The sequence below is a fragment of the Meles meles genome, chromosome 7 (assembly GCF_922984935.1).
Source record: "Meles meles chromosome 7, mMelMel3.1 paternal haplotype, whole genome shotgun sequence".
In the NCBI taxonomy this organism is placed as follows: Eukaryota; Metazoa; Chordata; class Mammalia; order Carnivora; family Mustelidae; genus Meles; species Meles meles.
In genome coordinates, this window is record NC_060072.1 from 58,905 (window position 1) to 86,870 (window position 27,966).

General features: G+C 60.7%; 2 protein-coding genes across 7 annotated transcripts in view; both read right to left on the reverse strand.

Annotated features, from left to right (window-relative positions):
* Window positions 1–2,995: 2,995 nt before the first annotated feature.
* On the reverse strand, window positions 2,996–8,358 carry ACR (acrosin). Its single transcript, XM_046013400.1, has 5 exons — window positions 8,288–8,358; window positions 7,175–7,381; window positions 6,666–6,949; window positions 4,042–4,187; window positions 2,996–3,523 (listed from the first exon to the last, which is right to left on the reverse strand). Exons 1-5 carry the CDS (start codon window positions 8,353–8,355, stop codon window positions 2,996–2,998), a joined length of 1,233 nt encoding a protein of 410 aa, XP_045869356.1. The 5' UTR covers window positions 8,356–8,358.
* Window positions 8,359–13,863: 5,505 nt separating this feature from the next.
* SHANK3 (SH3 and multiple ankyrin repeat domains 3) overlaps window positions 13,864–27,966 on the reverse strand; it is a 51,792-nt gene continuing 37,689 nt past the window's right edge. For 3 of the 6 annotated variants that reach the window (XM_046011942.1, XM_046011941.1, XM_046011943.1), the window contains 2 exons: window positions 24,871–27,124; window positions 13,864–16,358 (listed from right to left, as the gene is read on the reverse strand). In XM_046011942.1, coding sequence (XP_045867898.1) covers window positions 15,761–16,358; window positions 24,871–27,124 — 2,852 coding nt within the window. In that variant the 3' untranslated portion in view covers window positions 13,864–15,760. The other 3 variants (XM_046011947.1, XM_046011944.1, XM_046011946.1) reach the window with 3 other exon arrangements.

Here is a 27,966-nt window from a genome sequence, read left to right on the forward strand (position 1 = left end):
CCCGCCATTCCACTCTCTGAGCACTTACCCAGGAGACGGACACAGGCCCGACTCTAGAGACCAGAAGCAGGTCACTGATGACTCTTTACCAAGAATGTAGTTTCTGCAGAAAGCTCCATTAGGCCAAGTTCTGTTTCTTGATCAGTTTTCTACACGTCAGATGAGCTACGTCCATTTTTTTCCACTTCCATTTACAATGTACTAAAGTTATATTCACTGAGACCAGTTTTTTCCCTGCACATGTAAGATTTCTTATACTGGGGGCTTGGTCAGTTAGACATCTACCTTTAGCTCAGGACATGATCCAAGGGTCCAGGGTCAAGTCCCCCATCAGACCCCCTGCTTGGTGGGGAGGCTGCTTCTCCCTCTCCCTCTATGTCCTCTGCTCATGCGCTCGCACTCTCTCTCTCTCTCGCTTTCAAATAAGTAAATGAATCTAAAAAAAAGATTTCTTAAATTTATCAAATTCACAATTAGACCTTGTGCCTACACACGTCCTCGGTCTGTTATTCCCAAATGCTCAGGAATCAGGGTGTTGCCACGTCACAAGTTTAGCCACGGTCAAATCATTTTGTTACTGTTCTTAGCCATACGGTTGTAAAATTGTGAATTCTGATCTTTCAAAAAAGACTTGATATTTGCCTAAGCCATCCCACAAGGGAACAGTGAGCATATCCCTCAGTTGCCCAGTGCGCTGGGTGCTGGCTCGCGGCACAGCCTGTCCAGCCGTGCTCTGTGCCTCCTGCTTCCGTGCCCAGCAGTGTACGCCCCAGGGCCTGGGAGCCGTTTTCCCGGTTTGGCTATGCACAGGGTTATGAAGGCAGAGCAGAGTCTCACAGGACTTGTCAACTTCATTCATAATTTTAAAATGAAAATTAGAACATCAATTAGTGTTGCAAAAACCAGTGAATTTGATACAAACCAGTACTGGCTCATATGGAGGGAAATGGGTGTGCTGAGGGAAAGCTCAAGCAGGCGGCTTGATGTCCCCTGCCAGGAAGGAGAGGGGACAGCAGGCCTCCTCATTACCCTGCTGCACCACATAGTTAGAGGAGGAGAGTCCGGGTGTGCTGATACGGAAGTCCCACCTGTTCCATGAGAAACGACGTCAGAGTGGTATGAACGGTGAATAAATAAGAAGGGTATCATACATAGACATACTCGTGGGCATGGGAAGTTTCCGGAAGATACACAAGAAACCATCACTTGGATCGATCATGCTCTACCCAAACCATGACCTCCTGTCAGTGTTCCCTGAGCATAAGCCCTGTCTCTCCAGGAAGGAGACCCAAGGGTCAGCTCCAGAGGACGGGCCCGGTGAGGAGAGAAGGTGGAACACGAAGGACAAGGATTCGAGTGTGTACAAGGAGCAAGTGCCAGGAGAACTGGTTCTGAATCCTGGGAAGCTCTGAAGAGGGGGGAGGAGCTGCCGAAGCCTCTGGTACTGCAGCTCCAAACGTGTCCCAAACCCTCCCCAGCCACCCTCCTCCCCAGCCGGAGCACACCTTGCCCCGCCATTCCCACCTGCAAGCCTGGGGTTCAAGAAGGGCGAGGGCAGGCCCTGGGCTGCTGCTCTTTCTGCACTTTGCACCATGCGGCCTATAGTGTGGTTTCTGTGTCACTCGGTGACTGCCATTGAGTTTAGTTCAGTGTTTCGACGGTAACTGGTGTCCGACACCAGGGTACAAAGCTTATATACCAGTAGGGAGATTAAGAAACAGACTTTAGAAGAGAAAGACCAAAGCCAACCAAAGGAATCACAGACATGACAACTCTAATCTTAGCAACGTTCGCGCTTAGCCCAGGCAGAGAGAATCTGGTTTTTAATATAATCAAATGTGGCGACCCTACAGAGCTCTGGGCCACCCAGAACAATGTGCAAGCCCTCCTGATAGCCTAAGCATCCCAGGAGTTGTAAGCGCACAGACGGTGCACTCCCGAGCTCCCCTGTTGAAATAGAAGGTTACCCAGAGTCTCGTCACCCGTTGGCTCTAAGTTAGAGCCCACATCAGTAAGCATTTATAGTGTGTCCCACTCGGACACCTTCACCTCTGTCCTATTTCATTGTCACACAACCCTCCGGCCACATTCCCAAGGCCACACAGCTGATGGGGGGCCACACAGGGGTTTGTCTGAACCCAGGCAGACTGACAGATCCCGAAGGTGGATTCCTGGCTGCTGTGGCGGCCCCAGCAGGAAAAGGACGGAGTCCTTGCTCCTCCACACCCGAAGTCCCTCCCTCCTGCTCCTGCACCCTCTGCCGTCTGTCTTTGCAGACTGAGCACAGGTCCGTCGAGCAGCTGAAGCCCATGCAGGGTGGGCTGGTGAGCGGGCATGACTGGGGTTGGTCCTGCAGCAGCTGCCAGGAGCCCGGGGCGTCCTTTCCGGGGCCCGCCGTCCTGCATCGTCTGGCGGCTAATCCAGCGTGCAGGCTTGATCTAGGCCCTGACCAGAGTGGGCAGCTGGCCTGAGCCCATAGAGACCTCTTTCTCAGGAACTCCCAAACGGACATGAGCAGTTCTGGTTGAGGGCTGACTTGGGCCTGGAGTCAGCCACATGGAGTGAGCGTCAGATAGCCCCGTTACAAACCTTTCCCCTGGGGTCATTCTTCCAGTGGATGCAGACCCACACCCCACCTTCGGAGTCCGCCACCTCCTAGGAGACCTTGCAGGGCCCACCGGCCCTTGATTTAATCTGCAGAGACTCTGACCTGGCCTGCTGCCCAAGATCACCCTGTTCCAACTAGACCCAAGGGATAGGAAACCACAAATGCCAAGGACATCTAAGCCGTTCCACCTTGTTGGAGTCTGACAGAGGGAGGACAGACTTGCTGGGGGAGGGTTTGGTTGCGTCGGGGAGGGCAGGGAGAAAGAAGTCCAGAAAGCATGTCTTTGAGGATATATATTTTTTCTGTCTTTATATTTATATTTCTTTATTTCATCTTTGTTTTCTTGGGAGTTAAGGGCTCATGGGATCTGCTGGGAGTGGGGTCAGGTCAGGAGGCGGCTGTCAGCTCGGGGAGACCTGTGGTCTCCATTTCGTAATACCCCTTGGCGCTGGAAAAGGTCTTCCCCTTCAAGATCTCTATGAGCTGCTGCAGTCGCTTGGCGAAAGACAGTCCCTGGGGAGGTCTGGTGATGGGTGGGGGTGCAGGCGGGGGCGGCGGTGGGGGGGGGGCCGGCGGTTTGGGTCGAGGTTCGGGTTGAGGTTGCGACGCGGGGGGGCTGGGGGGAGGCGGCCGAGGAGGGCGCTGGAAGAACCAAGGGGGGCGAGCAGAGGGGTGGGCGGAGGGGGGTCTGGCCGGGGGCGCCTGAGAAGTCGAGTGGAAAGGGGCGGGCAGCTGGGCCATGTGCAAGGCGCCGGAGCCGATCTTGGAAGCGATCCAGCTCAGATAGGGCCACGTGGCCGTGTAGACTCCCGGGCGCTTCGCTCGGGCACAGCCTACGCCCCAGCTCGTGATTCCCACGACCACGTAGGTGTTTGCCACGTTGTCTCTGCACATGAGAGGCCCGCCGCTGTCCCCCTGCCCGGAAGGACACAGAAGTCACTGTCTGAGCCACTCTTCCCTGCCCAGAAGGGCCATAGGCCCTGGAAGGACAGAGTCTGCAGTCACGTGGCTTCTGGCCTCCCTGAACCCAAGTGGCGGCGGTGACCCTGGAGTTAGTACCAACAGCTTCGGGTGGACGCAAGAAGGGTCTCCAGGGAGAGGAGGAGAGAAAGGCGACCTGCGTGTCCACGAGGGAGGCTCTATGCACATGCGGGCGTGTGTGGGCAAGCGGATTTGCAGGGTTCGTGTTCTGGAGAGGGGAGGTTAGCCTTTTCTTGGGGTGCTATTTGGGTGGCATGAGCTCTGTGTTATGATGGGATACAGCTCTCGGGGTGTGACCGGTTCTGTGTGGGGACAGCAGGCGTCCCCTCCCATCCTCGCTGCTACAAGATGGGACCAGGGAAAGGGTCACTGAAGCAGGGACCTGGAGACAGGGGAGCTCAGGATTCAAAAAGAGGTGAGGGCAGGGAACAGGGCGCCCGAAGGGAAGTTACCTGGCAGGTGTCGATCTTGCCTTCGGGGTACCCCGCACACACGTTGGTGGAACGAATGCGCCCATTGTACCACTGGGTGGAGTTACACAGGTCGAGGTCGATGAGGTTCACCCGCGCCTCCTGCAGCGTTGGTGTGACCCTGTAGACTACAGCCGGGCAGCTCGGTGGTCAGCGGTCACAGAAGCCACGTTCTGGGAGAGCCCAGCCCCTCCCCCCACGGAACCTGTCATCCCCACATGCTCAGTCAACCCTCAAGTCCATGAAAGCCAATGCCCTCTGCCCCACCCTGCCTCCCCTCAGATGCGTCTGACGGGTGTGGGGGGAGGGGGAGGGGTGTGCAGGTGGGCGGGTGTGGGGGGCCAGGGCCTGGAGGCTGAAGGAATGCGTGCTGCGTCGCCTCATTGACGCCCCACAGTGACCCCCGTGCTAAGCACTGTGACTTGCCTGTCCTCCAATCGGGAGCTGGTAGGGTTGTGGTGTGGCTTGGATCTGGACCACACACAAATCCAGGACTCACGTTTCATTCCCGCATAGCATGGCTGTGAGTCACCCGCCCTGCTTGCTGGATCCCCCGTTAGGACCCCTCTGCTCAGCTCTGGACGGGATCCGCTGGAGCTGGGCAGATGAGTCCCTCCCCGTGTGCCTCCCATCCGTTTTGAAATTAGAGAAGAGGAGGAGAGGCAGGATTGCCTCCACACACAGACTTGTCGGGGGCGTGGGCGTCGGAAGAACCTGCAGGCAGATCCGAACATTCCTTTACAGCCCAGACGCTCCATCACTGCCTTTGGTTAAGAAAGGCCCAGCCTAGACTCTGCCTCCATCCGCCAACCTCGCACCCGGCTGCAGGGGCAGCTGGCCCCTCCTCATCAAGTGGCCAACCCCAGGCAAAAGGGCCCTACCACAGCCTGGGGGGCAAGAGAGGGGTGGCGGATCGTGCTTGGAACATGGCGGTGTGGGCCAAGCGGGAAGCCAGAACCAAGGGGACCAAAGTGGATGGGGCTGGGCGCACAGCAGGCACCCCGTAAACGGCTGACTGTGCGTTTGTCTGCTTCGACTCTGTCTCCAGTGTCTTGAGCTCAGCCTTCGGCATCACCCAAGCAGAGGCCGGTTTTGTCCTTGCACGGCCCCCAAGGCAGGGGTGACACGGAAATTAGCACCACAACAAGCCTGGTTGTTTACCGTGACCTGTTAGATCTAGATAAGAGACAGACGACGGGGAAGAGAACAGGGTTTTCTCAATCCCAACCCCTTTAGGTGTCAGGGGATAAATGCTAAAAAGTCCACAAGAACTTGAAATTCAGTAGAAAAAGAGGACTAGCCCAGAAGCATGTGGGCTCAAGGAGAACGCAGAAAAAGGAAGGTCTGCAGGAATGTCCTAGAAGTTTGGAGGCTGGGGATTTCCTTAAGACATATCCTTCAAAGTGGGGGATGTCGTCACCAGAAGATGCTAGAAATCCTGTTAGGCTGAGGAGGTTCTAGAGCAAAAGAGGCCTTGTGCGATGTCCAGGATGCAGGTGGGAGCCTGGAACCCTTTGGAGCAGTAAGACAGCAAAGGCGGCGTAAGGATGGGAGTATAGACGGGAACCCTGAGACCAGCTCTCTGGGGACTACAAGACCCTGGGACACTGTGCGCATGTGTGGGTGGGTGGGCAGAGCAGGGTCGGCTGGGGGGTGGGACAAGAAGAATGTTCTAGAGGCCACGGCAGGGCCGGGAGGTTGACAGCCCAGGCTGGGGAGGGAAGGGCCAGAGGCCAGTGAAAACAGGGTTACTCGGGAGGAAAAGCACCGCCATCAGAGATGGGGCGGCCTCGAGAGAGGGGAGAAGAGTTACAGGAAGCATCCTGAAACTACCAGGGTTTCATCGCCAGAAAAGGCTGAATTTTGAACCCCAAGTGACTAAAGTGCTTGAATAAGGAACTCTCAGTTTTCCACTATCAAGGGACAGAAGAGCCTTCAGTCTCTCTCCACATTCCCAGCGTGGCTGGGTAAAAAGTCCATGTGGTCGCCTGTGGACATCTGGAAGGCCTAGCCAAACTCTTGCTGCCCACAGCTGACCTCCAAAAAAACCTGTCCCCTCTCTCCAGAGAAAACGAGGTCGCTCGGGTGGGGAAGGCAGATTCTCACATCATAACTCCCCAGGGGTGGGGAGCCCAGGTTCACAGAGGTCAGGAGGGCTGGGCTCTGGGGTCTCAGAGCTCAGAGACCACGTGACCTGGCCCTTCCACTCACAGACAGGGAAATGGATGTTGGCGGGGGGCACGGCCCTCAGCCACAAAACCCCATGGAGAGCTCTTCTCCAACTGTCGTTTCAGGTGACAGTCCCCCATTTTCAGAAGGTAGCAACTGGGACTCCAGCTCCAGATACAGCCACAGCCCGACCCCATTCCCAAAGTGCCCAGGCTCCCCAGTGCCTGCGTGCACCCTTCCCTCCGGCGACCACACGAGCCATCGAGGCAGTGGATAGGGCACCCAGCTGCCGGCTTCTCCGGCTATAAAAGGGGACAGGGCCCTGGATGCTGGTGGACATCCCCACTAGGGCCCATATTCGGCCCCTTCACCTCAGAGACCACTGAGGCCATGACCAGCAGCGCACCCACCCCTGTGAGAGCCCCTCCTGTACTCACCTTTCTCCTTCAGGAACCCCCAGCCGGCCACCCAGCAGACCTGGGGAATTCGAGGTGGGCCTGCCCTAAACTGGGGCAGGCAGCCTGTTCCGATGAACTGCCCGCAGGGGACAGGCGGGGTGATCTTCATGAGAGCGATGTCATTGTGCTCCAAACTGGGGACGTATTTCTCGTGAATGATGATTTTCTCCACATATCTCTCCTGCTGAGGCGGCTTCGCCGGCTTGTCGTTCCCGTACACAATTTCACTCGCTCCAAAGATCAGCCTCCAGTCATACACTTTCCTGTGGGCACAGAGGCAAGCCTGGTCACCCTCAGAAAGGACGGGAAACCTCCGGTGACCGTGACCCTCAGAGCCCCCCCCCCCCCCCCCCCCCCCCCCGCCAGGGTCTGCGCCCACCCACTCATTGTCTGCTTGCCCCAGGGCCCAGAGCCCCAGGACCAAATGCGCAGAGGGCCCTGGAGCAGGTCCCTTTCTGAAGCCTCCCCGCAGGCGCTCCCACACCTACTTTTTGGAGATAAAGCAGTGGGCGGCAGTAAGCAGCCAGTGGGAGTTCAGCAAGGTGCCTCCGCACGCGTGGTATCTCCGGTTGTTGTGGGACGTGAAGACCTGCAGGCTGACCATCCAGGGCCAGGCCCCGATTGTCGTCTCCTGCCCTCCGACGATACGGCCACTCCCCTGGGAGCTCTGCCTGAAGCGTAACCCACAGGGGCCACTGAGGAGAGACGGGGAGCACAGTTGGAACCAAGGAGAGGCACGGCCTGTCCTCGCACCTGCACAACCTGGGGAGGGGGCTGGGGGGCTGGGCCAAGTGGGGCCACGGAGAGGGGCGGGTGGGAGGGGCTGCTGGCGGCGAGGCTGGAAGCCGCGGCTCCAGGAAATGGCTTTGAGGAGTGTGATTTCTGGGGTCTCATGGGTGGAGCCACAAGACGAGGCAAGAAGGGGCCAGAGGAAGCAGAACCGATGACAAGGGCCCTAGACCTACGGGAGATCCCTAGGCAGGGGGGAGGTGAGAGGTAATGGCTCGGGGTCGTTAGGGCCAGTTCTGGGCAGGAGACTCAGGGAACAGCCACAGGCACCCTGGGGCCTCAGGGTGGGGCCGATGGTGGCAGGAGGAGGGAGAGCCCCAGGCAGGTCCAGTAACCGCAGGTGTCCAGGGATGGGAGTCCTGGGAGTCGGGGGGAGGCCACAATAGTTCGGAGGGTACCACAGGGGCTGTCGGAGTCTAAGGGAGAGGGGACCCTAGAAGACGCCACGACAATACCCTGGGGTCTTTGGGGGTCAGCCACAGGAGGGGGCACCGCAGCGTCTGTGGGAAGAAAGGGGCTTCTAAAAATTAGGACTTGATGTTCAAGAGGCAGTGAGGTTGGGGTAAGGACAGGGACCCCCGTCTGCCCTGTGAGAGGCAGAGCAGCCCAGGGTCAGGCCGGGGGCCTCCGGGCGGAAGAAGCTGGGAGCAGGGATGGTCTGAGTTGGGGATATGGGTCACACCTGTGAGACCCAGGGCACCACCCAGGCCCAAGCTTGGCCTCCTCCCCGGCCCTGGACAGAGGGAATCCAGGTGGGGCCTGCTCTTCAGAAGACACTCTCTCCACCGCCCCGAGGTGTCCCTGGCACTTACTCACACGTGGCGTTATCTTTGGCAACGGCGGACACTGCCAAGAGCAGCAGAGCGGCAGTTGGCAGCATCCTAACCACGCTCCTGCCCCAGCCTGGCCTGGGAGCCTAGTGACCTCACAGAGCTCTGAGGCCTGCTGGCCAATCAGCCGGGCTGCTCCCCTCCCCCCAGGAGTCAGGCCCGGGGAGCCCTTTAGCTTAACTGGTTCAGGCTGAAACAAGATCCCAGCTTTTGGTACAGACCCCTTCCCACCCCGCGGGGCACGGGGCTCCTATCCAGCCCCACCCTCTGTCCCAAGGCCAAGATCGTCCTTCCCAGTCACCCTTCGAAGGTCCCAGAGGATCAGAGGTTCCAGTTTTGGGCAGGGTCTGCCCCTCTCAGGCAAGCTGTGACCACAGTTCCTGTTCCAGATCGTCGGCTGGGGGGCAGCTCTGTCCCTCCGTGTCGAGATGGCAGAGGCTGTCAGGGGTCACAGGGTGTCAGGCTCCCAGACTGATTGATCCTTAACACCGCATGGGGCAGGTTGTCTTTCCCTCTTCCCAGGACGCAGTATCAGCACGATTTTCCAGGAGCCACTTTGAATTTCTCCCATTCAGGACTGCAAAGCCCACCCTTCTCTTCACCGCCCAGAGCCGCAGGACCTGGTGTTTCCTGCCTGCGTGCCTCCAGGTCTCCTCTCCGGGACCTCCACGCACCCCGCTGTGTCCCTACACTTCAGGGCCAGGAATGCTCATCACTGTCACATGAGCACCATGAGGGTTCATTTCCTGCGATTGTCAGAGGCGGCATCTCCCCCACGGGGAAGACAAACGCTCACCTCACACCGCAGCTCAGGAGCCTCCCCTTCCTTCAAGACTGGGAGGAGGTCATGGCTGCACCAAGGGCAGCATCCCCTCCCCCACCGAGCGTAGGTTCTCTACTAGAGCATCTGAGCAGCGAGAGGGGTCCCTCGCCTCCCTGCGTGTCAGGACACCTCGCAGCTTCTTCCTGAGTGTTAAGAGTTTTCCGATTGTCAGATCCTTTATTCTTCTACGACCTTCTCGAACTGAATGTCATACCGCCCCATCTCACATAACTTTCAGGTCACGTCCCCCTCAACTGAACATTCGTGGGGTCTTGTGTGTCTTTACCTGGCATCAGGAACCACCGCCGCCTCTTCCTGAATCTGAGGGCGTCTCTCTTCTTCCCTCTCAAGGCCAAAGGCCTCATCTCTACCTCAGTGTCACTCTGTGGCCTCTTCTCTACCAGAGAACCAGAGATGATCTCTCCCCTGCCTGCAGGTCAGGAGCTGCATCTCTCCTGTGGGAGGGCACTGAGGCTTCTCGCACACTGACGTGCCGGGAATTCTCGTGCCCCCACCTGGCTGCTGGAAGTCTCCTGTCCCTTACGTGAGTACAGTCTCCCTCCCTGCCTAAGAGTCATGAGCTTTTATCTTCTCTACCCGAATATCACAAGGTCTCCTTTACTCGGTAAATGTCTGACAATCTCATCCCAGCTCCCTGATTGTCTGAAGGTTTCTATCTCCTTCCTGGGGGTCTTGAGGTCTCGTCTCCCCTACTTGAGGATCACGAAATCTTCCCTCTCCCATCTGAGTGTAAGGAGGCCTCCACGCCCTCCCTGAGTGCTCCCACTTTGTGTCCTCCCCCTGAGCCTCAGGAGATGCTGTCTCACCTTTTCTGCTAGATCTGGAGCTTCCATCTCTGGTCTCTTAGAGACAAAGGGTCTTCTCTCCCCTACCTGCAGGCCAGGAGTTTGCATTCTTCATCTCCATTGCCAGACCTCTTATTTCCTCTCCATTAGTGTCCCCAAGTCTCCTCCAGGCCAGAAGATCTTGCCTCTCCTGTTATGGGGTGCCGGGTGCCGACACCATCTCGGTCCATGTTTGCTCAGTGACCTCTCTCGGGGCTGCGTGTTCCAGGCCCTGTGGAGACTGACATAACCCTTAGAAGCGCCTGCAGAGGCCGGGATCGGGGGAGGCTTGTTTGGGCCTTCCAGGAATCTCTCAGAGAGAGATTCTCTCAGAGAATCTCTCAGAGTGAGATTCTCTCAGAGTGAGAATCTCTCAGAGTGAGATTCTCTCACCCGTCGCTGAGGCCGGGTGGCCGCACGAGATCTAATTGCAGGCCAGCTGTCAGTTCGGGGCATGCATGTCCTCTGGGCTGCATGTGACCCTTGGCTGTGACCGCAGTGTCCTTCTGCGGGCCCCGTTGCTCTGTGAAATCTGCGGGCTAAGGTCTGGAGAGGAACCCTGTGGCCGCTGCAGACCTTCCTCCACCAGGGCACCTGCCAGGGAGTCACCTGGACAAAGTTGTTCCGACGGCGTGGAGTGGCCTGCTGGGACTTCCAGTCTCCAAGTGCCTTCTCTGTTTGGGGAACCCCTTCCTGTCCCTCCTCCGCCTTCTAACACTGGGCCAGGACATCTTCTCTTCGCTTGGTAGGGAAAGGCAAGGCCGGGGGGTTTATGAGTTTGGGTACGTTGTTCCCATTCCTGCCAAGCAGCAAGCGGGGTTTCACCTGCAGAAACGTAAGTGGGAACGTAACTGGGCCTCAGTAACACGCCCTTTGTGAGGGTCTCGTGGCTTTTATCACTGCTCCCTGCGCGTCAGGAAGGCTCCCCCATTTCCACCTGAGTGTAAGGAGGACACGCGTCTCCTAGGGAGTTTTCAGGGCCCTTGTGTGCTTTCCCCGACTGGTGGTTTTTTTCTTCCTCTGACCTTAGTGTCACTGCACTTATGTCTTCCCTCCCCTGCTCCTGCATGGAAGTGTTCAGGCCTTTCTTGTTCTTCCCTCTCTCCTGTGGCCGTCACCGCAGGTGGTCTCCGCTCCTCTACCTGCATTCAGGAAGCCGCGTTTCACCAGCCGGAGTCTTAGCGGTTCACAACTCGCCGAGGGAGCGTTGGAGGCCTGACACACCCGAGTGTCGGACTGTGCCTGATAAGGGAGCCGAAGAGGTTTGGGATTTTATAGTCTAAGAAATGGCAACAGGAATTCAAGACGAGGTCATTAAAATATTGTCTGTTTAAGAAAACATCTCTTCAGGAGTTTTTACAGGATTGTAATGGGCGTAAAATTGATGTGGTATTTAGGTCCAAGAGAATCATTTAGCAGAATGATGTAAACATTTATTTTGATGCTAATACATATAATTTTCCAGAAATCACAACCTTTGCAAGTATTTCAACATGTGATAAAAATAGGATGCCTCCACGGCTCAGTCAGTGAAGCCACTGCCTTCGGCTCAGGTCAAGATCCCAGGGTCCTGGGATCGAGTCCCGCATCAGGCTCTCTGCTCAGCGGGGAGCCTGCTTCTCCCTCTGCCTCTGCTGCTCCCCCTGCTTGTGTTTGCTCTCTCTCTCTCTCTTCAAACAAAATTGTCAAAAAATTTTTTAAAAGAAAGAAAATATTTTAAGCTTCCAGATAAAAACAGTGCCTAGTTTTTCAAAACACTTAGGGTCACACAATGACACAGTGGAAGACGAAAAGCCTAGATTCTAAAAGACAGGAGCTGTCTGACCCCACAGAGTAACACTCACTTCTGGTTCTAGAAAGGGCTGCTTGTCACAGTACCTGTCCCTGTGGCCACAGGATAGGCACATGGTCCCCCAGGTTTAATTTTGTCCTTAACCCTAATGGAAGATGCAAATGTCTCAAATAAGAGTGTTCCAAAGCCCAAGGGAGAGAGGTAGGAAATTGCCAGACAGGTAAGACTCTAGGGCCAGAGGGTACGGTCTCAGGGGCTACTGGGGGCTTGACTCAGGCCCAGGCAAAGCTCCCATCGCAAGGAGCAGGAGGAGGGGTTCCCCACCCCTGTGCCCTCCTGCCTACCCCAGCTGCTTCCTGCTCCTCACTTCCGGACCCTACCCCGCCCACCTGACCCGTCCAACTCCCACCCATCTTCCCTCACTCTAGTCCCTAACCCTCTCCAGAGAGGTCCTCTGCAGAGCGGACGCCATGTCCATCCAGCCAGCCCAAGTTGTCCACAGAACCTCAGGCAGGGGTGGCTGGAGTGAGGGAGGGTCAGGGCTCCAGCCTCTGCTCCAGGCTCGAGGAAGAGCGTTGGTGAGTTTCTTGGGAGCCCCAAAAGGACATCCTGAGGCCACGAGGAGACCTTTGCCCTGAGTGAGGATGTCTTTGCCCCAAAGCGTTTGGGGCTGCAACTCTCCCAGCCCTGAACCTACACTTTTCTCTTCCACGTCTTCTCTCACGGGTGGGGGGCGGGGGGGGGAGGGTCTGACCCCCCCTTCTGAGGGGAGGGGCATATTCATCTTCTCCCCCAAAGCTCTTGGGAGACGAGCGGGTGTTGCCGTGTCCGCAGAAGGCTGCCTCTGCCCTTGCTCACTCCGCTGTCGGAGTCTTCTGTGGGAAGCTGCACCCACCCCAGCTCGGACCCAGCCCCAGAGCGACGCGGGCCCCGCGTGCAGCTTGGAGGACGACAGTCCCTACCCCCAGCACAGGCTCAGGTCCAGAGCAAGTCAGGGTCCTGCTCCACCCCACACTGAGAGCCCCTCGCCTGAGTCCCTGCTTCCAGATCCCTGACTTCCCTCACGGCCTCTTGTTGGATGACCACAGTTTCTAACTGGAAGGTGAAAATTAAAAATTTGAAAAAATTGGAAATTCGAAGTCGTGGGGCTTGCTGGACAAGTGGCAAACCCTTCAGGGTCCAAGCCTCACAGGGCCTTCCCCACTTCCTCCCAGGCCGTCCGGACCCAGCCTACACCCTCAAAGCCCCCCGCCGCCCCCACGTCTTCTCAGTGAAGACGCCGCAGTTCACGCCTCCTCTACCCACTTTGCTCACTCCGGGATCTTCCCACTTTCCCGCCCCTGACCCGCAATAGCCTCAGTCAAGGTCCACATTTATCACTGTGTCCTATCTGCGCCCCATCTCGTCTTGTGACCTGACCGGTGCCTGATGTGTCTGCGGCGGAGGGGGGGGGGGGTCCAGCCGCGCCCGCTGTCCCTCAGCTCCTGTGGGGCCTCCTGCGCCCACTCTGCAGGAGCCCGCCCACCCACTCGCCACACTGTGACTCCTCCTCCCACCCGCCGAGATGCCTCTGCCCTTCCTGTGGGGGGAGCACCCCCCACCGGGTGCCACAGCAGACTTGCCACAGGGCTGGGCTGGCCGGGGACAGCTGCAGGCTCCCGAGACTGTCCACTCCGAGGGGAGAAGGAAAGCCTGAACAGCAGCAGGAGCCGCGCGGGCAGGACAGCTGGGACAGACAAGGGAGGGTTCGAAGACAGGAGCCACAGGATTCAGAAACAAAGGGACGTGGTGGGGGAGGGGTCGCGGCAGGTGTCACAGAGGACAGACAACCGGACTTCTAGCCTAGGGCAGCTCCTCGGTCAGCTGATAAACAGACGGAGAAACCTCCCAGTCAGCAAGCCCAGGCTGAGGTCCCGCAACAGTTCCAGAAGAGACGAGAAGCGTGGCATGTGGACATGGAGGCCAACAAGGACACCAGGTCAGAGATCGGAGGGTCACCAGCGCCCAGGCTTGGATACTTGTGACAAGGCTGGGGAGATTTGTCCAAGGGACAGCAGTTTATGCTCCTAAGAGTTCCTCAAACAGGCAACTGAGAAAGTTTCATTTCTTATAAATTTATTACATAATAATATTATAATAATTATTATCAATAATAATAATATAAGAAACATAGATCTCTGTGGGGTGTATCACAACATCAGGGTCAGGAGGCCTCAGGACTGGAGCAGGGGTGAAATCCCCTGGATGGAACTCCATACAAAAGGAGGGGTGAAGCGGAACTGACCCTGTAAAGTTAAAAACCCAAATTGAACGGAACCAAAACCCACAGGTGAGTGTGAGGCCGAGTGTGTATGTGGCAGTCTGTTACAGTGACTGCTGCCGTGTGTGTGACCTGGTCTGTCGGGGAAGGGGTTACTGGGTGTGACTCTGCCCAGGGAATGGGGCCGGTGGGCCAGGGCGGGGCGGGCGGGCACAGACCGGCGTGCCAGGCCCCTGGGCTGTGAAAACTTCAGTTTTCTGTGTTTTTTTTTTATTTTTATTAAAAAAAGCTAGAAATATAAACAGAAACTTGTGAGTGACGTGGATGGAGCTTAGTCCAGACTCCAAACCCTAGGTTTAAAAACGTCCCAGGGCCCCCCCACCCCACAGATCATTGCTGAGTGTGAGGAGTCACAGTAAGGGGGGCTGGGGTGTCCTCTGGGGTCTTTGCCTCTCCCCAGGGCCTGCGGTGGCCTGACTCTAGGGGTCCTCTATGATCCCCCCAGAAGCCCAAGGTGGGGGGAGGGAGGGCATTGCCTCCAAGGGCCCCTGGGAGCCTGTCCCAGTGGCAGAGCTTCACCATGGAGGCGGCTCTGGAAGGACAGGCTGGGCAGACAGCAGGTCCTAGGGTGCCTCTGACTTTCTTTGGAAGTGGGGATGTGCTTCCGTGGCGCACACCCATACGCGCACCCTGCACACACAGCTGGAGACCCCACCCCGGTCCAGAGTGGCCCCGGGGACCGCGCTCCAAGCAGGCACACACAGGGCTCCCATGCACTCAGCCGCACCCAGAGCTTCACACGCTCGCTCACGTGCGCACACACACAGGGCAGGAACAGGAGACTTTGGGGTCTGAGGCAGGGAGGCTTCTCTGCTGTGGTTGCCCAACAGTGTGGGGAGGAGGCTAGACCCCTCCTGGGAAGGGGCCCTGTGAGGGACTCGGCTGGGGGGCGGACGCCAGGGCTCTGCCCCTCCCCAGGGCAATGGTCACCCAGGTCACCTGACCTTGCTAGTGCCCGGCAGGACTCTGCTGCCTGCCGCCCCTCCTCCACGCAGCACCTGAAGGGTCGGTGGGGCACACTGTAGCTCAGCGAGGGGAGAGGGCCGAGCGGCGGGCCCCAGGGCAGGCTACTAGGACCCTGGCCAACCCCAGACCAGCTGGAGCGTCCCCCGCCCCATGTGGGGTGGCAGTGAGGGGCAGAGATGGAAGACTGGGCAGCAGCAGCGGAACCAGTGGGGGGCTGTCGGGGAGGGGAAGGGAAGCTAGTAAGGACAGAGATATTTGTTCCTTTTCTCGTTCCAAATATAGGGTGGATTAAAATATGCAAAACAGGGGGGCTCCTAGGCCCCCAACCGAGAACCCCAAGTCTCCCCCCTCCCCCCGAGTCACCAAGGTGTGTCCTGACCTCGCATGCTGGACTAGGTCCCCCCCTCTGGGAAAGTAGCCACCAGAAGCTGTGCGGGAGATGGTCAGGCCGGAGCACCCCACCCCCAACCCTCTCCCGCTCCAGCCCCCCTGGCCCTCGCCCTTCCTGACCGTGTGCTGGGTGGGACTCGCCGGCCGGGGAGGGCACTAAGCAATGTACAGGGCAAGTCTCCGAGCAACAGCAAACAGGACGATTCATGCAACATTCCTGGCCCGGGCGCCGTTGTGGGGGGCGGGCCGAGCCCGCGGCCCGGGGGTCGGGGTGGGGGGCCCTGCCGGCAGGGCGCGGCTGGGGCGTGGAGAGGGGGCGTCAGCTGCCGTCCAGCTGCCTGAGCGCGCGCTCGATGTTCATGCGGTGGCCCACGCGCGTGACGCCCAACTCCACGAAGTCGTCCTTGGTGAGCGCCGGCAGGTGCGCGCCCTCGATTTCGTGGTCCTCGAAGCGGTCGCGGTGCTCGCCCAGGTGGATGCTCTCCAGCCAGTCGCCCACGTCGAACTTGCTCCAGAGCTGCAGCGGCTTTTGTTGGAAGGGCCGGCGCGGGCCGGGGGCCCCGGGGCCGGGGCCGGGGCCGGGCGCTGGCGAGGGCAGCGGCGACGGCGAGGGCGAGCGGCTGCGTGCGCTCACGCTGCGCACCACAAAACGCACCTCCTTCGGCTCGTGCGGGATGGAGAGGCTGGACGACTTGAGGATGGTGGGAGGCGTGAGGCCGAAGGGCCGCCCCGCGCCCCCCGCGCCCGCCCCCAGCCCCTCCACCCGCTCCAGCGACGCGGGCTTCACTGGGCTCGGGGCGCGGCGCGCCACGGGGTAGCGGCCGCCGGGCCGCACCGGGTAGGAGGCCCCGCCGCCCGGGCCCCCGGGGCTGCGCTGCGCTGAGATGGAGCTCAGCTCACCGAGGCTGCTGAAGAGCCTGCGGAGGGAGAGGGGGTCAAGGCCAGGTGAGGGGCGCCAGGAGACGCGGGGGCAGGCGGAGGGGGCGCGGCCCGCGGCCGGGAGGACGCTGGGGGCGGAGCTTGGGGCTCGGTAGCCTTAGGGCCACCGGAGGAAAGGTGGGATCCGAGGATTACGCACTTGGCCCCCAGGGTCAGAGCCAGGGCCCTGCTGGGGGAGAAGGGGACTAGACAGAATGGAATATAGAGTAAAGCCAATGGCCCCCTTCGCAGCCCAGCGGAGGAAAGGCAGCGTTTCGGGGCAAAGGGAAGACCGCCCCAACCCTGACAGCCTCCCACACTGGCCCTGGGCATGCCCCATCCACCCGTGCCCTGGCACTACCCCTCACCACTCCCACACACAGCTCTGCGCTCCCGAGGAAACCCAGAGGAACCTGGGCGGACTTCAGGGACGGCTGAGTCGTGATGACGACTGCTGGTGGCACAGACTGACCAAGCCCATGAGTCAGAGACAGACACCAGGCAGCGTTCGTGCCCACGCAGAGCAGCCGCGTGTGCAGGACAGGTGTGAGGCAGCAACACACCCATGACACGCGGCCTCCCTGCACAGCACAGCACGCTGCAGCCGCAGGAGCACCCACGCGGGTCACAGACATGCAGAAGAGTGGCAGGACTGGCAGTGGACTGCTCGTGAGAGACGCACGTATGTGCGGACACACACACACACACACACACACGGCGCCTCCCTACCCAACATCAGCTGACGGGACCCCAGACCTGCAGCCCCTCTCCAGCATGGCCGCAGTGGGAGGCCGACCTGGGAGGACCTCCAGAGAGTACCCACTCCCTCGTACCTCCCCCGTCCTTTCCGTTCTCCGCCCCAGTTGCGCCCGGGGAAGCCGGGGAAGGGTGTTTTCGGTGGGACAGAAGCCCCACGAAGCACAGCAGAGCGGAGAGCAGGACGCCCGGGACAGCGGAGAGCAAGGGCGCCCAGGACAGCGCGGGGACAGCAGAGAGCAAGGGCGCCTGGGACAGCGCAGGGACAGCGGAAAGCAGGGCGCCCGGGACAGTGCGGGGACAGCGGAGAGCAGGGCGCCTGGGACAGCGGAGAGCAGGGCGCCCGGGACAGCGCGTGGACAGCGGAGAGCAGGGCGGTCAGGAGCAGCGCGCGGACAGCAGAGAGCAGGGCGCCTGGGACAGCACGGGGACAGCAGAGAGCAGGGCGCCTGGGACAGCGGAGAGCAGGGCGCCCGGGACATCGCACGGACAGCGGAGAGCAGGGCACCCCGGATAGCGCGTGGACAGCGGAGAGCAGGGCGCCCGGGACAGCGCACGGACAGTGAGAGGCATGGGATGGGCATGCTCACTTACACAGCCGGCGCTCGGGACCACCGCGCAGCTAGACAGAGCAGCCACATGCAGATGGGCAGGAGAGAGCAATGAGAGAGAGTGTTAGCAGCCAGGGCCGCACGGCAGGCACGTGGCCCCCAGTCACAGCTACGGTGCGCCAGCCAGGTGCAGGGCTCCCTGGCCAGACACCCACTGTGGGAGGGACTCAGGTGTGGTGGGAGGGAGCCAACCTGGAGCCACTGGGGAAAGGGAACTGCAGGCCAGACCTGGGCAGATCTGGGTGGATCCCTGGTCTGCCTGTGGGACCTATTTTCGAGTTTATGACGGACAGATCAGAATGGTGCCCGTCCACTGGCTTTACTTGGAACACTGTGGGGTGACACTTCATGTCCCCTTATACTCTCTGTGGTCTGACCGGCCTCTCTCCAGCTGCCATCCCACCTCCCTCTCCCTGCCCCTGCCTAAGCTGGGCTAAGGACCCTCCTCTGGGTTCTCCATCCACCTTTGTGCAATCCTGACTGGTGCCAGTCCCATAGGGCACAGGGCACCCTCAGCACCCTTCCTCCCCTTAATGTGGGTTTTCTTTTCCTCTCCCACCTGTGCAAGGTCAGCCTTTCCCTGGAGATCCAGCTCTGTCTCTCCCACTCAACCTCGATTCCAATCTCCAACTTCCCTCACCTCCCACTGGCTTCTCTCCTCAGCCTCTGTCCCTGCCGCCTCCCCCCAATCGCTCAGACCCACAGCAGAGCCTCTGGAAGAGACTAGACCAGGCCTCCCCCACACACGGCCCCCAATGGAGAGGGGCTCCTAAGGACACCTGGGGTGCGCTCAGGGGACAGGCACCAACCAGAAGAGACTCTCCCTACTCCCACCACACCTGTCCTCCCTGGTACCACCTAGGCTTTGAGGCAAAGTAGGGCAGCAGTGAAGGGGAAGGGGGAGGATCCCAGGGAGATGTTGCAGCAGGGGTGGGTGCCCGGGTGGTGGTGATTGCTGGAGGCGGGGGAGGGGGGGCAGTGCTGGGTAAGACGCTGAGGAAATCACCCTGAGGTGCCCAGGGTAGCCCCACTAGAGCCCTCACAGTGACCCCAGCTCAAAGCCCTGCATCTCAGGAGGGAACCCTACCTAGCCCTGCCCCAAGGGCTGGGTTTCAGGGGAACCATGTGGGTGTGCCTGGAGCCATGGGTGGGACAGAAGCGTACTGACAAGTTGGCGGGACCACAGCCAAGCTGTGAAGGCAGAGAGAATGAGGTGGGTGCTGCATAGTGCAGAAGAGAGGCTTGGCCTGAGCCCAGGGCGGAGTCTGGGTTCCAGGAGGCCTTTCTGCCTGGCGGAGGGGCAGCCGGCTCTAGTATTGCCCACGAAGACCTCCTGAGGAGAGGTGCTGGGGGCAAGGAGGTGAGCCCCTGCCAGAGAAGACGGCTGATGCCAGGAGGTGCCCTGGTCCACCAGGCTGGGAGTGGGGAGAGATAGCCAGTCCTAAAGGTGCCCCGGCGGGCTGGACATGGGAGAATGCCTAGAAGAAGAGCCTAAGGAAGTCTGTGCGCTCCAAGGCCCCCGGACACAGCGGGGAGTGGCCGAGGGTCCCCATGGTCCAGTGCCTGCTCCTCCTCCCCTTCCTTGTGGGGAACAGGGAACTGCCCACATCGTCCCCTGGACAGGGATTCCAGTAGTGTCCATGGACAAGTTTCCATGCCCTTCTGCATACCCATCACTGTCCATCACTGCTCTCAGCTGTCTGATCACACCCCACCCCCAGCCAGGCCCAACCATGGCATGGTCCCATCACAGCACCCTCCAGCCTCCCAGACGGCTTCTGGGCTGCCCACCCTCTAACAACCGGGACCTCACCAGGCACCCTGAATGCCGCCAGCAGCCTCCTCCAGATGGCTCAGCAAGGCTCCGTGCCCCGGGCGTCTCTTCCACCAACATCTGAACGTGGTACTATCTTGCTGCCTCGTGACTCTTCAGCCACTGAGGTCTGGCCTTGCCCCCCAGGCCCCCCCACACACACCCCTGTAGCTACCAAAGGAATAGCAGGACCCCTTGCTGACCTTTCTTCCACCCCTTCCTTCCTAGATGGGTTTTGTGGGTTCTCCTTTTGGTTCCCGCTTTCTTCTGGGCTATGTGGTCCATTCCCCCCTTGGCTATGGCTACATGTGAGGCCCAGCTAATCTCTGAGCTCCAGATCTCCAGGGGGACCACCAAACACGCTCTCCCTTCCCCCAGTCCTCCCCACATCAGGGACCTGGGAGCCGTCATCAGCTCCTCCTTCCTGTCCCCTGGGGGGCTCCTAGCTTTCACCCAGGTCCTCATCCCCATCCCCTCAGCCCCTCAGCCACCTAAGGGTCCAGTCATTTGATGGTCTCGCTCAGGACTTCTCACCTCATTTCCTAATTGTTCTCCTCGACTCTCCACTAGCACAAAACCAGGAGCACAACTTATACCGGAAAAAAATGCCATCAAACAAAAATCATTTGACATGTCTCTCCCAGGCTTGACTACCTGTTGGCCCACTGGTACCAACAGACGAGAAAAAGCCAAGCTCTGGTCCTGGCGTCTGGCTCTGGCCTTCTGCTGCTGCACTCGACGCAGGGCAGGTCTGGGCCTGAGGACTTCTGCGGTCTGGGAGCCTTGCCGGGGAGAGGATGCTCAACAGCAGCACAACTAGACCCAGACTTGCAGGCTTTGAGCCGCGTCCTCTCCAGCCTTGCGCCTTCTCACTGCCCACATCCGCTCACAGCTCCGACCTCAGCACACTCCAGATGTCCCTACGTTCCCCTCATCCACAAGCCCTTCCTGCCCTCCCAGCAGAGTTCAGGGCTCTTGAAGCAAGGGACCCACGTGCGTGGGAGCTGCGAGGACAAAGCGTATCCTGGCCCCAGTGCCCCGGCCGTCATGCAACAGGTGTCAACCCGGGTCCCAGGAGAAGCCCTTTACCACCTGCCGTCACACTGCATTGGATCCAGATCCCTGCCAATTGTGGCAGAAAAACAGGGCCCACAGAAGGTCACCAGAGTGAGGTTCCTACCCCATGATGGGAGAGTGTGACCCTTATTAGTGACTGTCTGAGACCTGACCGCTGAGAGGCCACAGCACAGAGCACATCAGAGGGCGAAGACGTGTGCAGGACATACAGCCCTGACTTCGTATTTCCAAAGCTACGTCTCCAGGAACGTCTTCCAGTAAAACCTGACGTGGGGGCAGACGGATGTAAAACTGAGAGCTGCAGCAGAACTCAGTGTCCCTGTGGAGCTCAGAGCCACCACCTGCGGGATTCCAATCCCCCCGTGCAGTGTGGAAGACAAACGGAGTTGGGTGCACACGTGGGCCTCAAAGACCACGGTGGGGCTCTGAGAAGATGGAGCTTCTGTCTATAACCAGGGCTAGACGTGAAGCTGGAAGCATCAAGCCGGTGGCTAGTCTGGGACCGATGTTCCAGAAAGCCAGAGGTCCTGGACCTTCCACCCGGAAAGATGGCCCCAGTACAGAAGAGCCGATCGTTTCAAGTTCCTGAGCTTCCCGTCTGTGGCACACAGGACAGCTTAAGCTGCCCAGAAGATCCTGGGCTGCGGAATGTCTTGGGACTAAACGGCATCAGGGCTGTCGGTGGGGAAGTGAGCGGAAGGGGTGTTTACTGTCCTGGGATGCCCACTGGGTGAAGAGAGGGACAGGCCTGGAGCTGAAATCAAGGGAACCCGGGGGCCAAGGCTCAGAGGTGTGGCCCCCCAGGTGGCCAAGGCTATTACTCTGGGCCTCTGCCAGGAACGGTCCCGGGAAGAAGGCAGCCCCAGCCAGATGTCAGGACTCCCACACTTCGAACACCCCTCTAAGAGACAGTGTCGTAGCAGTTCAGCATGAAGCGAGAGGGGAGTGCTGGATTCTGGCCCTACCAACCGCAGAGCAAGAGCGGCGCGGGGAAGGCGCCAGGGCCCCCGCCAGCCACACGGACTCCACGTGGCCACAGCATCCCCTTCTCGGCCCCCGGCCTGGAGCCAAAAGCCAAGGGTGGGCAGCGGTTTCACCCAGGTCTGAGGGCAGGAGGGGGGCACCGAGGGAGAAAGGAGTGTGAGCGGGAGCAGAAAGGAGTGCAGGGGGGAGTGGAGACGGGAAGGCAGGGCAGAGGGACGACGGCCCAGGAGGTGGGACTGATCTGGTGGCACTGTGGGGACTCGGGCATCAGGGCCTTCAGAGAACGCATGCTGTCCGGGATACACGTGACCGTTAAGGTATCAGTCTAGCGGATGAACAGGCGTGGGAAGGGACGACGGCTGTCACCAGAGGGGCTTTAGCGACAGAGGCTCCGGACCACAGTGAGCAGAGACTCGGGCTCAGGGCCGGACCACACCACCGCCTGCTGGCCGCAGTGAACTTCCTGACGCTCTCCGTTCTACCGCCTGGAAAATGGAGACTTTGCTGCTGTCCCTCCCGCAGAGCCGCTGCAGAGGTGAAAAATGGGACCTGACGTTTTCTAGGCTAGCATCTGGCACTTTTTTAACAGTTTACTTATTAGAGAGAGAGAGAGCAGGGAAAGGGGCCCCGGGAGAACCTCCAGCAGACCCCCACGGACTGCGGCGTCTGACCCGGGGCACGATCCCACAGCCCTGAGATCATGACCTGAGACGAAGTCAAGAGTCGGACGCCCAAACGGCCACGCCCCTGCGGTGCCCCTAGCACCGGACACTCTTATTTCCCACAAAGGGCCTGGCTGAACACACACAGTGAGAGCCCGCCATGCTGCAGGCCTGAGCTCCGTGCTTCAGGGTGACGTCGTGGGTCACCCTCGTCATGTCACAGGGGAAGGGCTGACGTTCACAGAAGGGAAGGGGCTGGTTGAAGACTACCGAGCTCAGACGCAGCCAGCTGAGAGGTGGGGTCCGGGGTCCTCTGGCCCCAAGCGGATGCCAAGGAATGAAGCCAGCTGCTGAAGGTGGCAAGGGCCGTGTCACAGGGACCTCTGTTGTTTTAGGTCATCTGGCATCTGGAACCCAAGAACCACCCTCCCTCACTCTTGGCATCTGTCTGCTTGATGAGGCAACCCCAAGCCTCGGCTCCCAGGACAGAGATGACTCGGGCCTGGCCAACGGCAGCCTCACTTCTCCCTGACCCCAGTGATTCATTCAGAGGAAAGCAGGGGACCCAAGTGAAGCCAGTCAGAGGCTGGAGGTTTGTACAAACTACTGAGCGAAAGAGGCTTCCTTTCCCGCGGACCCGTGGAGCAGAAGGGACGTGGAGTCTGCAGCTGTGGGCCTTGCCCAGCCTGCGTCCAGGAGAGAAAACAAACCAGCGTCCTGGTGCCACCCAGAGCCACGGAACAAGAGATCCTTCCCCTGACAGAGAAGAAATGGCGAGGACGCCCAGACGCCCACAGGAGCCGGGAGAGCAGATGACAAGACCCGGGCTCACCTGAGCCTGACCGCGGGGTTCAAGAACCAGTAACCCTGAGCCGACCCTGCACCTGTTCCCGGTGGTCCTAGTCTTAGGCCACCTCCCTAGATCTCACGTCACAAAAGACAGTGCTGACATTCGGCTCAGTTCTTTCGTCTGTTCAGCAAATGTTTATTGAGGGCCTGCACGGTACCAGGCACGGTGCTGCCCACTTCAAATGGCTTCAATTTGCATTGGGGCCAAGGGACACAGAGGAATGGAGGGCCTGTCGAGGGAGGAGAAGCAGAGATGAAGACGGCGGCTGGTCAGGGGTGGGGGGGCCAGGGAACCCCCCACCCTCAGGAGCCAGGTCCTGCAGAGGCCCAGGATCTGGACCGCTCATCCCAAATGGACACGCCGGCCATGCCTCCTCTCGGGGCATTTTCAACAGGGCCCTGCTGGAAAGAGGGCTTTCCCACTCAGCTGGAAGCTGGAAGAGGCAGAACGGGGAGAGAGCCCCAGAGCAAGCCCCCGAGATGACAGGGGCTGAAGGACAACATCCTGGACTACTTAGGAGAGGCGCCATGAGCTCCCCAAGCCCCAGTTTATCTTTTGAATCCTTAACTGGCAGACAGTAAATCAGACAAGCCTCTGTGAATAAGACCCGAACCCTCACTGCTTTGGGAAATCTGCCTTCCAAGGCCAACAGGAAAGGGCCGCCAAGCTAGTCTTCAGGGAACGAGAAGGAGGAGCCAGGCGGTGGCACCCCGCACACTCCCCACAGAGCCAGAAGAGGGGGAGGGCCTAAGGGGCACAGAAGGCAAAGGCGGCTTGAAGAGGGCCGACAAGGGCCAGCAGGGGACGACCAGCTCTGCCTCAGACCAGCACCCATGGGCAGGAACCAGCTCTCCCACAGGGTTATGGAGCCCACAGGCCCAAGAGGCCCTTTCAGGAGCAGAGCCCTGGGAATGGGGTCCTCGAGGAACCGTCCAAGGGATCAACCCAGGGGCTCTGGCGGCTCTCTCTACCAGAGCAGCAGCCCAGCCCCTTGCTCAGCCCCGCCCTGCCTGGGTCCCCACCCTGGCTAGGAGGTAGGAAGAGAAGACAGACGACAGACAGGGGAGGTATGGAGGAAGCGAGAGGGCAGATGGAGGGTGCAGAGGCAGTGTGACTTCCACCAAAGAATGGCTTCTAAATGCACTCTGAAAACCATGCACTGGACCCGTTTAAGGCACACGGAGGCAGAGCGAGGGACAGCGAACAGGAAGCTGGTGGTGCGTCCTGAAAGGAAAAGGAGTCCGTGCTCCCCAAGCCCCCAAAGGAAGCCAGGCTGGAGGCAGCTCCAGGAGTGGTGGTACCAGCCGTGTGGCCATGGGGTGGGGGCGGGGGGCAACTCCAGAATGGACCAGAGAACAACCTTAACAGCCGAGGCAACTTTAGTCAGGAGCAAGAGAGTGACAGCCCACGGGAACCCGCAGCAGGGAGTCTCCAGGAGGGCTGGGGAGGTGTTCACGCCCCGCCGGGGGCCCCTCCTCGGCACCCAGCTCCCACTCCCAGCACCAACAGGGATGGAGAGAACAGCAGCCCTGACGTTTCAGACCCCGGAAAGAGACTTCTGTCTCAGACAGACGGCAAGGGAGGTGAAGGGAGGTGAAGGGAGGTCAGAAGTGGACAGGAAGGGATGCCACGGACAGGGAAGGGGTGGGGCAGGATGGACCGTGGAGACGGAACAGAGGATACTGTGGACGCACGAAAGGAAGACCACAGAGGGATTGTGGACCCAGGACAGGACCCTCCCCACACCGCCCTGCTCACCGAGCTGCCGCAATGGGCGACTTCTTGGCGGGGTCCAGCAGGCCGCCCAGGCCACCAGCCGGCTCTTCCCCCAGGGAGCGCGTGTCTTTGTTCAGCTGCTGCAGGCGGGAGCTGAGCTCACTGATCACAGCTGGTTTGTCATCCTCGGGCCCAGAGAGCCCCCGGCTCTCCACGGGGTCCCCCCACAGCTTGGACCTTCTCTGGAAGAGGTAGCGAGGGCGAGCAGGCCCGGCAGCGGAGGCCAGCCCAGCGGAGGCGGCGTGGTGCTGCTGGGCCATGAGCTCGCTGTCCGAGGACTGCTTCAGCAGCGGGTCCCTGAAGGTCACCGGCCCCTTCCCCAGCGGGGACTTGAGCTTGGGCTTGGGAGGCACTGGTGGCTTCTCGAGTAGAAAAGTGTGTCCGTCGGCGAAGGAGGTGTGGGTGTCGGTGAGCTCCCCACTCTCCGAGCTCAGGGTGGACATGCTGGACACCGTGGAGATGGTGCTCGTGGTCTCCAGGTGGGGGTCGCTGGAGCTGCGCGTATCAGCCTCCTCCACCCCCGAGTCAGCCGCAGACTCAGGGGCGGGGGGTGGCTCGCTGCTCGGCTTCCCTGAGGCCGGGCCTGGCACCGTGGTGGGCGAGGGACCTGGGCCAGGAAGTGGGGTGGCCAGCAGGACCCCGTTGGCAAACTCTTCGGGAGGCGGCACCAGCCCAATGCGGGCCAGCTCCTCCCTGGTCTCCTCGTCACTGGAGGACAGCTGGGCAGGCGGCAGGTTCACAGCGAATACCAGCTCCGGCTCCTCCTCGGAGCTGCCCTGGCCTGGCCCGGGGTCGCTGGGCGGGGCGCTGCCAGGGGGCTGAGCCCGGGGGCTAGCCAGGGGCTCTGCCACCACTGCGGACTGCGCGGGGGTGGGGGCCAGCTCTGGGGTGCCCGGACGCTCCTCTTCAGCCGCCAGCCCACTGGGCTCCTGCCCATTGCTGGTGGCGTGCACGACAATGAGGCCGGCTGGCCGCTGCAGGGACGTGTCCAGGACACTGAGGATCATGGACTTCTTGTCTTCCGGCGACTTACGCTCCTCCCGGGGTGCTTTCTCCGGCTCCCTGCGAGCAGGCACAGGAACCCAGGCCGGGCTCCTGGGGGAGAAGGCTGGGGAGGCCAGGGCCCCTCTCTCAGAGTCTCGGGCCTGGACATCCACAAACAGGGGCCCAGGGCGGTCAGCGTCAGGGCTGTGCACCGGCGTGGGAGACCGGGAGGGCGCCTGGGAGGCCAGAGCCCGTTCCCGGGCAGCCAGGGCGAGGGCCAGGGGGGAGCTGGGGTCCAGGGGCTTGCCGGTGAGTGGGTGGATGAAGGTGGAGCCTGAAGGCCCAAGGCTTGGGCCGCTGACCAATGGCTTCAGAGCAGAGACGGGGGAGGGCAGGAGCAGGTCACGACTGGCAGTGGGGCCGGTCCCCAGAAGGCGCTCGTCGATGGAGCGGGAGGGCTGCAGGGAGGGCAGGTCGGCGCTGGGAGGGCTGCCCTCGATGGCTCCCACCGACAGGAACACGGTGGAGCGGCGCCGCTCCTCCAGCCGCCGGTCCTTGCCGGGCCCCGGGCCCCCAAAGGCGAGGCCGGGGCTGTCCGCAAGGCCGTAGTCGAGACCGCTTGGCCGAGGCCCCCGGTGCGTTGGGGAGGGCTCCCGGGCGAAGCTGCCACCGGTAGGGCCCGGGCTGCCCACGGCCAGGGCGGCGCGCTCCTGGGCGTCCTCCACCTGCAGCTGCTTCACCAGTGGGCTCTTGCGGCGCTGAGGCTTGGAGGGCGCGAAGATGCTGGCGCTGAAGGCGCCCAGGTTGGCGTAGGGGCTGTCGGGCCCCGGCGGCCGCGGCCGACGCTTGGGGCGCTCTGGCGGGGTGGCCGCAGGCGGCGGCCGGGGGACGTCGCCCATCTCCGGCGCCGAATCCTGCAGGATGATCATGGAGCGCGCGCGCTTCTGCCGCTCGGGGTAGGGCAGCGGCCCCAGGGCCGCGCCGGGATCATACAGGCCTGCGGCCCCAGCGCCCAGGCGCGCTTCCAAGCCGGGCTTGAAGCTGGAGCGCACTGTGTCGTAGGCGCGGCCCGGAGGGGGCGGCGGCGAGAAGGCGGGGGGCGGCCCGGAGTCGAAGTAGTAAGGAGCGGGTGGGGGGGGCGGCGCGGTCTGCGGCGGGGGCGGGATGCCGCGGCCCTCGCGCACAGGGTCTTGCATCGACGTGCTCCTCGGGAAGCGTCCCTCCAGCAGGGACGCCAGCTTTTCGTCCTCCCCTGCGGACAGAGCGGGGCCAGTGAGACGAGGCCCTCGCGGACCCCAGCGCCCGCCCTCTGCAGAGGGCAGCCGTGGTCCCAGACGCAAGGGTTGCGAAGGCGCCCCCTTAGAAATCCGCGGGAAGCGCTAATTGGACTGGGAGGACGAGTCAGGGAGGGCTTGGAGGCTGGGGTTGGGGACCAAAAGGGGAGGTGCAGAGCCCAGAGCATGGAATCTGAGGAAGGCCCCCAGTCTGGGCTCCTCTCCCAATACCCAGGCCCTGCACCCCAAGCCCCCGGCTGGGTTGGGAGGGCTCTTGGGAAGACTTGGGGAAGGTATTAGTTCTGATACAAGGCCAAGGAGGGCTCCACCAATGGACTGAGAAAGGACTCGGGTATATCGGGTTGGGGCCAAGACCTGCCCAAGCCCCACCACACTGAGAGGGCCCAAGAAGCGTCCCCAGTGGTGAAGACAGAGCCGCAGAGAAGACGCAGGCTGCTGGCTTCCATCCCAGACTGAGCAAGGCCACACCACAACAGTGGAACGAGCAGGTGGAACGACGCAGCTGGGAGTTCCCTGGTGGCAACCAGAGATGGGAGGAAGGGAGAGGGTCAAAAATTAGGGGGACGCACTCCCAGAGCAGGAATGATACAGGGACTGTAGTCACAGGGGAAGCCGACTGTGGCCACCCGTGCCATGCATCTGGCAGAAAGACAGCTGGTGCCCAGGTGAGAAGGTGCTCTGGGAAGAGATAAGCCCGGAGACCCAGATGGACTGCCTGGGGGACACTGCCCGGTCACTGTGGTAACCTTAGTGGTTAAACCTCAGGAACGCTGCGTGAGAAGGAAGGAGGAAGGACTAA

Excerpts from the sequence above, each read along its gene's own strand:
- ACR (XM_046013400.1), bottom strand. The coding sequence starts at position 8,355 with ATGCTGCCAACTGCCGCTCTGCTGCTCTTGGCAGTGTCCGCCGTTGCC. Across the intron at positions 4,188-6,665 it reads GGGGTTCCTGAAGGAGAAAG|TCTACAGGGTCACACCAACG; the intron begins GTGAGTACAGGA and ends GCCCGGCTGTAG. Across the intron at positions 3,524-4,041 it reads GCAAGATCGACACCTGCCAG|GGGGACAGCGGCGGGCCTCT; the intron begins GTAACTTCCCTT and ends CCTTCCGGGCAG.